The sequence below is a fragment of the Corvus brachyrhynchos genome, unplaced genomic scaffold (assembly GCF_000691975.1).
Source record: "Corvus brachyrhynchos isolate BGI_N302 unplaced genomic scaffold, ASM69197v1 scaffold223, whole genome shotgun sequence".
In the NCBI taxonomy this organism is placed as follows: domain Eukaryota; kingdom Metazoa; phylum Chordata; class Aves; order Passeriformes; family Corvidae; genus Corvus; species Corvus brachyrhynchos.
Window position 1 is genome coordinate 761,517 of NW_008237174.1, and position 13,884 is coordinate 775,400.

At 50.4% G+C, this 13,884-nt stretch overlaps 2 protein-coding genes across 2 annotated transcripts in view; one reads left to right on the top strand and one right to left on the bottom strand.

The window, feature by feature from the left end:
* The window catches only part of ILKAP (ILK associated serine/threonine phosphatase), an 11,119-nt gene extending 1,844 nt beyond the window's left edge, over positions 1–9,275 (top strand). Inside the window, exons 3-11 of the mRNA XM_017728776.1 lie at positions 4–52; positions 932–1,043; positions 1,857–1,963; positions 2,435–2,528; positions 4,291–4,378; positions 5,479–5,600; positions 7,350–7,469; positions 8,742–8,823; positions 9,004–9,275. Of these exons, the coding sequence (XP_017584265.1) occupies positions 4–52; positions 932–1,043; positions 1,857–1,963; positions 2,435–2,528; positions 4,291–4,378; positions 5,479–5,600; positions 7,350–7,469; positions 8,742–8,823; positions 9,004–9,144 (915 nt within the window). The 3' untranslated portion in view covers positions 9,145–9,275. The remainder of the gene's footprint in view (positions 1–3; positions 53–931; positions 1,044–1,856; positions 1,964–2,434; positions 2,529–4,290; positions 4,379–5,478; positions 5,601–7,349; positions 7,470–8,741; positions 8,824–9,003) is intronic.
* A 3,027-nt stretch (positions 9,276–12,302) lies between these two features.
* ERFE (erythroferrone) lies at positions 12,303–13,877 on the bottom strand. The gene is made up of 6 exons (XM_008629589.2): positions 13,791–13,877; positions 13,484–13,659; positions 13,282–13,390; positions 13,120–13,210; positions 12,931–13,009; positions 12,303–12,605 (listed from the first exon to the last, which is right to left on the bottom strand). Exons 2-6 carry the CDS (start codon positions 13,655–13,657, stop codon positions 12,507–12,509), a joined length of 552 nt encoding a protein of 183 aa, XP_008627811.1. The 5' UTR covers positions 13,658–13,659; positions 13,791–13,877; the 3' UTR covers positions 12,303–12,506.
* Positions 13,878–13,884: the final 7 nt, after the last annotated feature.

Below are 13,884 nucleotides of genomic sequence, written 5' to 3' on the forward strand. Positions count from 1 at the left end.
GAGGAAGAGAAGAATGGCAGGGAAGAACTTGTGGAAAAGAAAGTTTGTAAAGGTTTTCAGACAGTTTGAAAACAAATGTACTCAATTTGTACTTTTGGCGTTGGGCTGAGTAAGTCCAGAACAAAGCTAAGCTTTGGTTCTTCAGTCTGCTTGCCTTTTCAGCCTCTTGTAGGAAACAAACTGCTGCAGGGGTCTGTGGAAGCCCCTCGAGCTTCCTGGCTCTATCCATCTCCTGGGCCTTCTTACTGTCCCTGCTGAAGTGGCAGAAGCTGAGCAGCAGGCACCTCAGCACTGGCAGGATAAGTGCTTGTGCTGCTGAGAGGGGGATTGGGTGTGGAACCTCTCTAAGGCTAGGTCCACACCACTTTCTTTTGCCACATCCACAGATCTCTCTGCTGGCTGCTGAGGAAGCCAGAGAGGGGGAGAGACGGGCTTGTTACATACAGGGCCTTTGACTTCAGTGCCTGTGTGCTGTGTTACAGCTTTGGGAGCAAGATGTGTTCAGGGGTACAAAGGAAAGGACATGTCCTGGGAACATCAGACCTGGATTTCCTGTCCTTAGTGCACTCTTTAAAGCTGTGCTTTACTTAATCTGCAGTTTCAGTGCCACATGCTTCCCCTGCCCACCCTGTCCCCCACCCCTGTTCAGAAGGAGTCCTGTCCAATGCCCAGCAGTCCTGCTTGGCTACAGCTGCCTGCTAAAATGAGGGCAGGCTGCTTTTAGAGCTGCTGACCTTGGGAACACATAAAAGCCCATGTTACAAAATAAATATATCCTGTTCACCAGCAGATGCTAGATGTTGTGTTGCAGGATGAGGGCTGCATTGCCAGGACAGGGCTCTGGAAGCTGAGAACTTACTGGTTTTTAGCTTGAGCTGAAGAGATGGAGGAGTTTGATTTGCATGCATGTGTCTGCTTTGTTCTCCTTTAGGATCAGTGGACGTTCTTGGACTGAAGGGTTATGTGGCAGAGAGAAAAGGTGAGAGGGAAGACATGCAGGATGCACATGTCATCTTAAAAAAACGGCCTCTGCCCTCCCAAATGTAAGTGGGCCCCAGCTGCCAGAACAGCCATCATGGGGGTGAGGGAGCTCCAGCTGGCTTCAGCTAAGCCCAGGAGATGACCCTTTTTGCTTTGAACAGCTGATGCTCTTGTCTGCCTGTATTGTGGTGTATGGTTTGGGCTTGTTATTAGGAGACCTGGGGTGAATCATCAGCTAGCTGTGTTTCCAGGCAATTCACAGGGCTTGTGTGTACAAAATCCTCCCTTTGAGGGGTGCTTAGTGGATTCAGTCACTGACTGTACAAGGACCATGAAGGCCCAGTAACTCAGGATGTTGATCCTTTGTTATCCAAATGTAAGTGGGTATGTAAAATTAAAAGAATGTTCTCAAGCATCACCCTGATACTGGATTTAGCTTTAGTACTGTCCCAAGAGGTTTGTGTGCTGAGAGATCCAAGTTTTTTTGTCTGTAGCATAGTTGGGACAAGTTTAGGCGTGGAAGGTACTGTAGGATTGGCTAGACTGGTATCTGTAATGCTGGAGAGTTGCAGTGTTCTTGAGGTGAAATGATTACCTGCTTTTATCCTAAATTGGGGTCTGTAAACCCTTTAGCCCTTCATTTTCTTGAGGAGGGGAAAATTACAAGAAAGTTCTCAGCTCAGTGCTGGAACATGTAAACTATGTAAATGCTGAATGGATGTGCTCAGAGAGCTGCTACCTTCTGTACCTAGGAGTGCAGGATTTTCAGTCTGGCTGACACTGGGCAGGGTACTAAGGAGAAGAATGTACTCGATCCCATTCCCTGGCTGATGGCCTTTCTTAGCCTCTTTCTGCTACTTTTTGTTCCCTCACAGCACACGTGTCTCATACTTCGCTGTTTTTGATGGCCACGGGGGAGTCCGAGCCTCAAAATTTGCAGCACAGAATCTACACCAAAACCTGATTAAGAAATTTCCTAAAGGTGAGAGGAGTGGAGCAAGGGCTGTAGGACAACCACCACCTTTTCTGTGTTGGCAGTGGATAGGGAAACTGATCTGTTTGGGTGTAGTCCTACAGTACTCATTCCTTATTCCCAGAGGCCTTGCAAGACTGCTCTGTCTTCTGGGGAAGAGGGCTGGAAGCCTTTTTGGCACAAGGGGGCAAGGAGCCAATTGTGACTTGCTAAGCAAGTGTGAGATGTGCTGTTGCCAGTTTTGGCAGTGCCACTTCAAGTGTGAAAATACTCCTGTGGTAGAGAGGTTCATGTCACAAACTCTCCACATACACTGCTGCCCAGATTTCTGGTAGGGTAAGGCCAGGATGTGCCCCAGCTGCTCTGCAGAGTCCCAAGAGATGCACTGCCTGACTGAATGTTGGATGAGCAAAGGGACAGACGAGGATAGATCGGATATGTTTTACTTGGAGCTTAGTTGCTGTTTTTTCTGTCTGACAGGTGAGGTAGCCAGCGTGGAGAAAACTGTGAAGAGATGCCTTTTGGACACCTTCAAACACACAGATGAAGAGTTTCTAAAGCAGGCATCCAGCCAGTAAGTGCTAATGCTTTCTGTTCATTTATATTTCTTAGCGTGCATCTCTGAGGTCTGAGCAGAGGAAACCTCCCTTGTGTCATGCCTGTGCTTTGGCAAAACTCCACACAGCTCCACTGTGTCAGGCTGTGACTCTGCCAGCTGAGTGCTTGCTAGAACTAGGTCGTGCCATGTTCTGGTGTTACTCTATGGTAAGTGGTCTGTAGGATCCCTTAGACTAAAATTAGTGTTCCTCATGAGGGAAGGAAGCAAAACAGCTCCAAGGGCCACCTGTGTCCTCATCAGGGCCTCTTGTTTGCCTTCCTTTTAAAGACTTGCCATGTTGCTGAAGGGACTTTTCCCATACTGCCTAAGGTGGGATCTCTCTGTTGATGGCATCAGAGTGTGGCAGGAGGGGATCTGTAGGGGCCACTAAGCTTTCTTTAGAGCTGTGCTTGCCAGGCTGGAACACATCCCTGAGGTAGCTTTTAATGCCCTGTGTTGAAAGACCTAACTCTCCCAATGTAAGTTTAAATCTTGCTTTCTTCAACTCTTTAGAAAACAGATGTTGATGAAGAGTGTCCCTCTGTGGGGTAAATGCCAGCCTGCCTTGCAGCTGGGTGTGGAGTGCCGAGCACCCTGACCTTCTCTCTGTCTCTGCTGAGCTGACACACCGACTGTGTGGACTAGGGAAGATGTAGATTGCATTTCAAATACAGTCACTTTGTTACCAATCCTTTACACGTGTTTGACTTGGTTTTTTACTGTTATTATTTCACAGTGACACCTCTATCACAGATGGAGAGACTTTTGATGCATTTGATTCTGCAATTTCCTGAAAATGTTCAATTTTAAGCAAATTGCAAACTGGCTCAGTCTCTTAAGCCTAATCAGAGCAACAAGTTTGACCAGGCAAAAGGAAGATGCTTTCTTGAGTCTGTCACAATAGTGTCTTTCTCAAACCAGCCTCTGGTCAGAAACATGACTTATGACAAAGTGACTACAAAGGATTGTTAGCAATAGCTGTATTGATGCTGAAATGAATCATGTTCATTCAGCCACACCTTCAAAATAAGGAAAAACCGGATGAAATGTGTCTAGAAATTAGTTTCTCGACGCTAGTTTCAGTGAAGAATGGCATCATAGCCAGGCTTTTTTGTGGAGAGGATTAGTCTGGCAGCTGTAATCTAAGAAATGCTTCTCATCTTACGTAGGGCTCTAGAGATAAAAGCTTAGCTACAGGAAGTGAAATAGGAGGAGAGTGACTGAGTGAGTGGTGGTGCTGCTGAGGTGGGGAGGGGGCAGGGATACTGTGAAAAAAGGAAGGAAAATGCAGCAGAAATGCCTTCTTTTTTGCTTACAGAGTTGGCCGTGCCTTCCTTTTGCTGAAAAGAAGAAGCAGAAGGAGTGTGGGGTGCTTGTTTGCTTGTGATGCTATAGCTGTTGGGCAGCCATTAGGACTGAGCCTGTTCTGCTCACATATGAGGTTTCCTGGGAGCTGAGTGTGAGGAAGAGTTGGTGTGGGAGCTGTGGTTGGCAGTACTTACACCGGCTGGGCATTGGCTGTGCATTCAGAAGTCCGTAGTCTGTAGTTCCTCTGTCCTTGTCCAGTTTGCTGTTTATCACCAACCTGAGCTGCTTGCAGGCAGCTGCTGTGGCCATGTGCTACCTGATTGCTGTATGTTGGCACATGACTCTTCTTTGAGTCCCCAAGAACACTCTGTAATTAAACTTCTTAAGCGTTGTGTTTCCCCTTTAGTAATGTCATTTTTGTTCCCTTCAGGAAGCCAGCATGGAAGGATGGCTCCACAGCTACTTGTGTATTAGCTGTCGACAATATTCTCTACATAGCCAACCTTGGGGACAGCCGGGTAAGCAGAATGGAGACCACTGATGGCATCTTTATTCTGCCCAGAGCTGTGTGGTTTCTTTGGTTTGTTTGTTTGGGATGTCTGAGTTGTCAGGAGCTACTCAACTGTTCCTACAAAGCATCTTGTTTTGGGTGGGTACAGAGTACTTCTGTGTTGTCTCTCATAGTGTAAAACAGTGGGGTGTGAAAGCTCTCACTTTTGGTGCTAAATATTTCACAGTATCTGGAACAGATATTTCAGTTGGAAGGGACCTCCGACAACCATCTGGTCCAACTGCCTGACCAGTGCAGGGCTGCCCTAAAGTGACACCATTGCCCAAATGACTCTTAGACACTGACAGTCTGGGGCATCAACCACCTCTCCAGGAAGCCTGGTGCAGTATTTGATTATACAGAAAGAAAGAGTTTCTCTTTAAAGAAACACTTCCTGATGTCTGGCCTGAACCTCCCCTGGCCCTGCTTTGAGATCAGCATTCCCGTGAGATCGGCACTTCCCTCTCCATGCCCCCTCCTCAGGAAGCTGCAGAGGGGGATAAGGCTGTCCCTCAGCCTCCTTCTCTCCAAACCAGACAAACCCAGAGCCCTCAGCCTCCTCCCAGGACACGCCTTCCAGCCCCAGCACCAGCGTGGTTCTCCTCTCCTGGACACACTCAAGCACCTTCCCATCATCTTTAACGCTGGAGTGCTGTGGGTGAGGCCGTGCCAGTGCTGGGCACAGCCGGACCATCCCCTCTCCTGACCCGCTGGCCACGCTGTGTCCGGGGCCCCCCGGGGGGACTTTGTCCTCCCGACTGGCAATTGCCTGATGGTGCATCTATCCAGGTCCCTCTGCAAGGCCTCTTGTTCCTCCAGAGAGTCCACAGCACTCCCAGTTTGGTATCGTCAGCAAACTTGGTAATGGTGCATTCAACTCTTGCATCCAGATCACTGATAGAAGTACTGAACAGCACCTCCTGCCTAGGGATGAGCCCTGAGAAACACCACTGGCCACCAGTCACTGGCCTGATGTAGGAAGGACCATTCACTACAATTTGGAGCTCTCTCTCAAGAAATGGTTGCTGTGGTGTGGTGTTGTTTGATGATGGTCTTTTGTCAGCACAGGCGATTCTGTGTCGTTACAATGAAGAGAGTCAGAAGCACACAGCCTTAAGCCTCAGTAAGGAGCATAACCCCACCCAGTATGAGGAGCGTATGCGGATACAGAAAGCTGGGGGAAACGTCAGGTAAGTGCCTGAGGGTGTGAATGAGCTAATCTAAACCCTAGCCTAATTTTGGGCCTGAGCACTGAGGTTTTGAAGTTTCCTGAACCCAGTATGCATCCTAGTTGAGAGCTTGGAGAGAATCTGTTGCTGCCTGTGGGAAGCACAGTGGTGCCTGAGGCATGGAAGGGTTCAGTTACTGGAGTTGGTTGATGTGGGCTGGTTTCACAGAGCCTTACAATGGCCAAGGCAGGACCCATGTGAAAGGCTGGCCATGGGACGCCAGCATAGGCATGCTTAAGCTTGACCTACTGATTTTGACCTACAGAGCTGGACTGGATTGTTGAAGAAGTAACTGCCTTCTGCACATTGTGATGCTGAACAGAACTCATTTCCTTGCAGCATGACTCCCCTCTCTGTCATGTGAGAGGGAGCATGGTTTGAGGGAGCACAAAAGGCCCTCCAGCTGGTGTTGTTCCCCTGGGGTTAGCTGATGCACTGAGGCTGTCTGCAATAGGAGGGAGTTTTCTGGAGCCAAAATGTGATTATGATAATGTTCCTGTGCAAAAAGGAGTTCATGGTTGTTTGGAGAGCTGGTGCCAAACACAACAGCTGAGTCTTATTTCCCTGGCTAGGTTCTCTCTTTTTTGAAGGCTGTTTCTTGATCTAGTGGCATCTTCACAAAGAGAGGATTCAGTGCAGGTGAAGTATCTTCATGCCTGTGGAGGCAAAATGCAGCCAGGGTGGAGAGGGGTGGGCTCAGTTCTGTTATGCTGCTGTGTCTGGAGTGCTTTGTTCCCCTTATCTCTGGAGAGCACATGCTGCACTTACGCATAGCACCGATCTCTCTTTGCACATGGCAAAGAGATGGCCCAGTGTCTGTTAGCTCATTTCAGAACTGGTCCCTGACTTCCTGGGAGCCTCTCCCACTGCTTGTAGTTCAATATTTTGGGCCCAAGAGATAAGCCACAAAGTGTGTGAGCATCAGATCTCTTCTCTGTGACATGCCTTGCTTCTTGCTTTTATCTCAAGCGGGGCTGCTTGGACTACAATGAATGAGCTTTGTGTATTCCCAGAGGGCACAGAAGAGCCTTTTTGGGAAGATGATTGTTGGAAAGGTGAAGTGTGGGAAGCTGTTTCTCTAGGGAGCTTGGTTAATTAGAAAAGCTTAACAAACCAGAGCTGTTTCCTAAGGGGTATTGTAACTTAGGTTTCACAGAACTGCTTGCTGCAATCAGTGGTTACAAAAGGCCAAGTGATCAGGAGCTGAACATGCCGTGTTTCTCACTCCAGGGAACTGCCCACAGCTGAGCCAGTCTGTAGGGGTTGATGTCCTGATAGACAGGACACAGGAGGGGCTGCTGGCTCAGACCTCTTGCCTCTGCCACTCTGTGCTTCTAGTGAAGAGCAGTTTGCTGGATATCTTGCCAAAACATAATCTCTGTATTCAAACTATGCCACTGGGAGTTCAGCTCACATATAGCTCTTACTTCCCCAGTTTGCTAGGCTAAGCCAGACTTGAGTTAGGGCAGGGTGACAGAAAACAGCCTTGAAGTCTCCTGACTTCTTTTCCTCCTCCCCCTCACCACTTGTTTCCCAGCGCTTCACACAAACGTACAGAAAGGGAAGGAGCCTTTGAAGGGAAGATTTGAACTTGCTGGGGAAGTGGGTCATTATCTGTAGGCAGATGGATGCACGAAGTGTCCCCATCAGGCAGTGCAGTGAGATACACAGGTGTGGGGAGGGCTCTCAGTGCTTTCTTTCCTTGTGCAGGGATGGAAGAGTCCTGGGAGTGCTGGAGGTTTCCCGCTCCATTGGGGATGGCCAGTACAAACGCTGTGGTGTTATCTCTGTGCCAGATATCAAACGCTGCCAACTCACACACAATGACAGGTAAAGTGTGCCCTTGCATGGGGGGTTGTCTGTTCCACCTCTGCTCAGCAGAAACCACACAACCCTGTTTGATCTGCTGCGAGAGCCAAGGCACTTCAGATTGATCTCCCCAGAATTAGAGGATGCTCCTACTACTGATGTCTCTCTGTTTCTGTTCCTTATCAGAACAGTGGGATAATGCTGCTGCTCTGCCAGGATACTGTGAAGGCTCCTCTTGGAAGAACCAGCCTCATAGCAATAGCATACACAAGCCTTAGATGTCCTTTGTGCTCTGATTAAGTTCACACACCAGTGTTCAAGCAGTTAGTTAAGGCTTGAGTTCTTGGGTCTCCATCCTGTCCAAGAGTTGTTTCTAGCAGCTGTAGTGCCCATAAATACTTTTGCATTCGGCTCTGATATTTGAAGATTTGAGGTACTTTTCCATGATATGATTGGCAACGACAAATTGCAGTGAGCCTGCTGACTCTCAGAGGTGAGAGTGTAACCCAGTACTGCTGCTTTTTCTGGGATTAGAGTTCCATATCAAGTGATCCACTAAAATATTTCTAAAGATACTCTTGAGTATCAGACACTGAAATGATGTCTTCAGAGGCATGTGCAGGCTGACCACTTCTGTAGGTTGGTTGTAGTTTTCCTTGTCCTGGTGACTCTGGTTAGGGCTCCTGGCTAATACAGTTCCCTGTGCAGGCAGGGAGTGCCCAGCAGGCTGTCTCCCCCATCCAAAGGGGGATGCTGTCCTTGCCTTGGGCTTTGTATCTCCTCAACCTTCTGAAGCTTGTGGCAATATTTTGTGTCAGAGTTTTCTGATCACAGTTGTGTCACGTGCTTTTCTTTTGAATTTGTGTATTTAAATTACCACATACCTCAGGAGTGTAGAAATGTTAAGTGATGTACATGAGGGATTCAGCTGTGTTTCTCTATTTCCTTGCATTAGCTGCTTCACAGGGAAAATACATGTATGGAAAGGACTCAAAGGAAAGAAGCAGTTGTTAGAGAAACAATGGAGCATTTGACCAGGATGTTATATATGATCTTGACAGTGTTGTAGGACTGCCAGGATGTCCTGATCTAGGTCTTACATTAGTTGCCTGGCTCTTTGGCCTGTATTTCGAATTGCCATGAATCATAGTTCAAAGGGATTTTCAGACAAGCTTTTGTGGCATCTTCCCTTTGGATCGGAGCATGGATGTTCGTAAAATAGATTGGAGGGATTTTGCTGTAGCTGGGGAGCCAAAAATTCAGCCTTGGAACCTGTCTCCACTTGATTTCCAGGTTCATTCTGATAGCGTGTGATGGCCTCTTTAAAGTGTTTACACCAGAAGAAGCTGTGAACTTCATTGTGTCCTGCCTGGAGGTGAGGAGAAGGCAGCGTGGGGGCTGGGTTTGTCAGTGCAGAGGGCATGAAATGGACTGCTGGAGAATCCTCCCTTATTCCCTAGGTTGCCTGTGTTTGTTTTGCTTCCCAGTGCTTGGAAAATACAATGTGCGTGTGCCTGCCTTTGCTGGGAGCAATCAAATTTCTTTGTCCCAACAGGATAAGAATATCCAGATGAGAGAAGGGAAGCTGGAAGCAGATGCTCGATACGAAGCTGCCTGTAACAGACTGGCCAACAAGGCAGTGCAGCGAGGGTCGGCCGACAACGTCACGGTCATGGTGGTCCGGATAGAGCACTGAGGGATGAGGTGTGGTGGATGTAAGGAAAGGGAGAGGTCTGTGTGCATGCACGTGTGGCTGGGGGAGGGTGGGTCCTGCTGGATCCTCTTCAGTGTAAATAAAGATGGTTTTTTTCTAATAGGTTTAGCTCACTTAGCTAGTAGGGTTGAATGTCTTGGCAATCGCAGTAAATTCATTTGGCAGGGGTGCTAGCAAGAGGCATCTGAGGGCATGAGTTCTGCCAGCTGTTTCAAATGGGGCAGTTCTGCTATCCATATCCTTGAGTTTTGTGCAAGACTCTGGGAGAGTCCAGAGTTCCAGGACTCAGTGGGAGCTCCAGGACAAGGCTGTACCATACAGACGGTGAGGTGCTCTAGGCCACCAGCTTGGGATGTGGTATGGGCTGTCCTCTTCACACTGGGTAGGAAATCTTTTGACTCTGAAGCTGGGCTGTGAGGTTGCCTGCAGCTGAGGGACACAAACAGTGCTTGCAGAGCAGCAGCATACCTGCCCTGTGCTGGCAGAACATGTTGGAGTTTTACCACAGTGTTAGTATGGAAAAAGTGGCTGGAGTTTGCTCCTGATGTTTTTTGGAAAAAGTGTTTTCACCAAATGGACTTGCCAGGCAGCTGAGCTACAGGCAGGCTCTATGCTTGTCTGTGCTATCTGAGGAGAAGGCATCTCAGGTTTTAGGTACTAATAAGTGTCTGGTATCTCATCCTGTCTCAGTGCCTCTACCAGCTGTTGCTGCAGTCAGTGTGCTGTTTTCCAGAGAAAATTTGGCTTAAGACCAAATGACAGAATGAAAGCTAAATGGATCAGGCTACCTAAGCACTTAAGTTTCCAATTTCCCACCCTGTGTGTGAGCAGACAGTGAGGGAGGTGAGCTGAGGGGTCTGCACGGTGGTTACCTCCTTGCTCTGATGAGGCACAGCTGTAGTCCCAGGGGAGGTAGACGAGGGTGATGTGGTGGTGCCTGCTGTTTGTGCATAGCCCTGTGCAGGGCTGTGAGGCTTCCCTGGCTCCTGGATCTCTGGAACTTGGGAAGATGGTTCCCAGCTCCTGGGGTGTTTTCTGGAGCACACAGTAGCTGTCCTGTTTGGGACAGGTGGCTTGACCATCTTACCTCTATTTCTGCTCCAACAGTAGTCAGTTACACTTCGTGGGCTTAGGCTAAGAGTTAGGCTAATGCAGCCTGGTGCACACTGACTCTCTGCATCTCCTGCAGAGGGCTGAGGAAGGAAGTGGCCCTCAGGCACAGATTTTGGGTAGTGCTTGTCCTCTGCCAGCTTGTTCTGCTCCCAGCCATTCCTGTGTACTCTGATGTAAGGTTGCACTGCAGGATGAGCTGAGAGGGAATGCCTTTGTTAACAGCACACTCTCCTGTTTTACTCTTGAAAGGCAAATTTGGAGAGCCCAGACAGAGTAGCTTGGAGTTGCTTCTGTTTGTGGCAAAAGAAATGCTGATGGCAAATTTCAGAAAGGTAACTTGCTTTCCCTTCTCAGCTCCCCCTTTTTTCCCACCTCTTGCACTGTGCCATGCTGCAAGAGCTGAGCCATGCTCCCAGCTTGGGGGCTCCTTCCAGGAGGCCACTCTGAATTCCAATGCAAGAGTTGGTGAGAGGGATGTTAGCTTGTCTTTCTCTGACTGTTTTTCCTCCCCCTCCTTCCTCTTACAACACTGCTTTTCTTCCTTTAGGAAAAGTTCTGAAAGCACAGCTCCACCTAGGATTGGAATATGCAGTGTTACGGTACAGTTACTAACAATTACCATAAAATGTCCATTTTTCATGGCAAAGGGGAAAAGGAAGGAGCAGGTCTCAGCACACTTAGGAGTAGCCAGCCAGGTAGAAAAGCAGGCTCAGTCCCAGCTTTAGTGGAAGTAAAAAACCTGTTTGCTTTAATTTCCCAGTAAGGCAGAGTCTGCAGGAGGTTTCCTGAAAAAGCACTCCTTGCCCCAGTGCTTAGCAGCATCCTGCTGCTGAGGAGAGCTCCAAGACCACCCCAGGGTGGCTCATGCATGAGTGCTCTGCATGCAGTTCTCTCCCGTGGGGCTGACTGAACTTCTGTCCCCTTCCAACACTTGAGTGACGCTTCCAGTACCTCTGACTTCATCAGCTTTTTCAGTTTTGTGATCAAGTACACTGGGCTCTTGGTATCTCACCTGCACAGGACAGCTCACAGCTGGGCAAGTCCTGCTTCCAGGCACTGAGTCTTTCTGTACCTTCTCAAGTGTGTGTAGTAGGAAGAGAGGCAGCTGATCAGAGTGAGGCTACCTTGGCTTATCGTGTGTGGGGACTGGGAGGTGCTGCCAGGGCCAAGTTCCTCAGCTGGGCAGGAGCTGCAGTGGCCTCATGCCTGCCAGGAGCCTGCTGCCCACCTGATCAGCTGGGGGAGAAGCACAACGTTGCTCTCAGAAACAAGTTCTCTTTGCTTTGGGAGAAGTCAGCATTGAAACTGCACAGCCAGAGACTGTCCCCTCCTTCCCAGATCCAAACACCCCTACCCATAAATGCTGCATTAACAGCTACTTCACCAGGCTCCTCAAGGAGACGCAGCCTGTGGAGAAGGGCAGGCAGAGCCAGGGACGTCCCTGGGAGAAGGTGGGGCTAGGTACTGCTCAGGCTATCTTGCAGTGTTGCTGGCACAACTTGCCCAGTACTCAGTGCTACTAGGAAATCAAACGCCCAGCCTTCCTGGTCCTTGTCCTGCAGCCCTGGCTTGGTCACGTAGGCCTGTGCCCATCCTCAGCTCAGGCAGCTATCGGAGCCAGAGCAAAGCGTATCTGTGCTGCCCACAGCCTGGGCCCTGTGCCACCGGCAGGGAGTGCCTGGTGTGGGAAGTCACAGGACAGGAATTTGCTTTAATTGAATGGGCGGCATTATTGGGAGTTGGCTTTGATGATTAGTGCAAAGATGTTGGCTCCTGCCAGCAAACCTTCACTGCTCATACACTGCAGGGCAGCCAAAGCAATACATTGTCTGGCTTGGGCTGCTGAGACTGAGTCTGGGCAGGGAAGGGAAGTCCACTAAGGGCAAAAATGGACGTGTGGGGCTTTGTACCAGGTATGGTGGGAGCTGAGCCCTGGGGAGAAGGCAACCATCTGCTGCCACTGTCAGCAGTATTTTCCAAGATAAACTTCTAGGCCTAACCTTTAGATAAAAGTGAATGCCTTTAGGTCCTGGTCAGACTGCTTTATTATTATTATCATCGTCATCTTCATGATCTTTTGTCCATCCTCAGCTGGCTCTGTAGTGTGAGCAGTATCGGACCAGACTGCAGTTCCTGCATGAGCAAATGCTCTTCCCTAGGCTTGGTGCTGAGCAGGGGAGATGTGATGGTTGGCAGAGGGAAGAGTCTGGCCACTCCTGGCACGAGTTTCTTCACACTCCCAGCAGAACAGCACTGAAATCGGAGCCACTCTGAACTGTGAGGGGAGAGCCTGCTGTGTTGTCCAGGAAAACAGATGCATACTGCCCAGCCTGGGGAGAGAGAGGGTTTAGCAGGGCTGGGACACCTCCCCTGGGCACCAGGCATGGCCTGGAAGAGCCAAGGAGAGAGCTCTCCCCTGCACACAGCAACCAAGAGCTGGAGGAGCTGCCCCTGCCCTTCCTCCTGGGAAAAGAGGAGCACAAGGCCTTTAGGGCAGCACAGTCTGTGCTCTAGTGCCCCAGCAGAGCTCTGCCCGGACTGCCACTGGGGCTTGGAGGTCATCTGAAACACAGACCTGGTGCCCAACCCTGGGCTAGGGCCACAAAAGGCACCTTCCTGCGCAGTACTGTCACCAGTGGAGCTGGCACCACTAACCTGCAGGTAAAGGGTGCCCGTGACAGAGATGGTGAAAAGGTCACCGCTGCTCTCCAGCCGGGATACAGTCTCCAAATTGCTGCAGAAGAGGGAGGGTAGTGGTGGGGGGAGCATTCCCTTCCTTTCCCAGGGATGCTGGGCTCCTTCCCCCCTCCCTGGCCCGGGGTTCCTGGCTTTGCCCTGCCATACCTGTTGTGCTGGCAGCGGGACTGCACACAGATCAGCACCCGCAGGCGGCTCCCTCGGCATCCCTGCCCCTTTCTCCGTGGCTCCCTGCACACTGTGACAGAGCAGGGGATGAGAGCCAGCCCAGACCCCCCCGGCAGGGCCACGGGCTGTCTGAGGGCTCACCAATGTGCAGCGTGGTGGTGAAGGCATAGTATCCTGCAATGGGGGCTGTGTACTGCCCGCTGGTCAGGTTCAGCCCTGGGCCACGGTGGAACATCCCCTCCCTCTCAGGCTGGGACAGGGAATGGCTGGAGTTAGAGAAGGAGTCCCTGTGCCAGGGCGGGTGCCCCAGCAGACAGGGAGAAGGGGCAGGCTGGGCACTTACGATGTAGAACAGCCCCAGCTCCTGCCACATTTTCTGCTCCACAGCGATGTCTTCACGCGTTTGGCAATGGAAGGCTGCTTCCACCCGACGCTGGGCCCCGGCCTTGGGGTTGCTTTTGCTGCTTTCCCCCTCTTCCTTACCCCCTTCCCCAGCTGTGCAAGATATCTTTGGCATGCCTGACCCCAAACCCCACCGGAGTTTGACGTTAGGAAGGAACCTTCCCTTTTCCTGGCTCTTTTGCCCAGCCCTGCTCTGCCTTGTCCCGCTGTCCCCACAGCTCCCACCCTGGGCCCCCCCACCCCGGTACCTCTGAGCAGGATCTGCAGCTCCCTCAGCAGCTCCTCCGGCACCGTGCGGGAAGCCGGGACAGCCTCTGTCCCTCCGGCCTCCCCACCACCCGC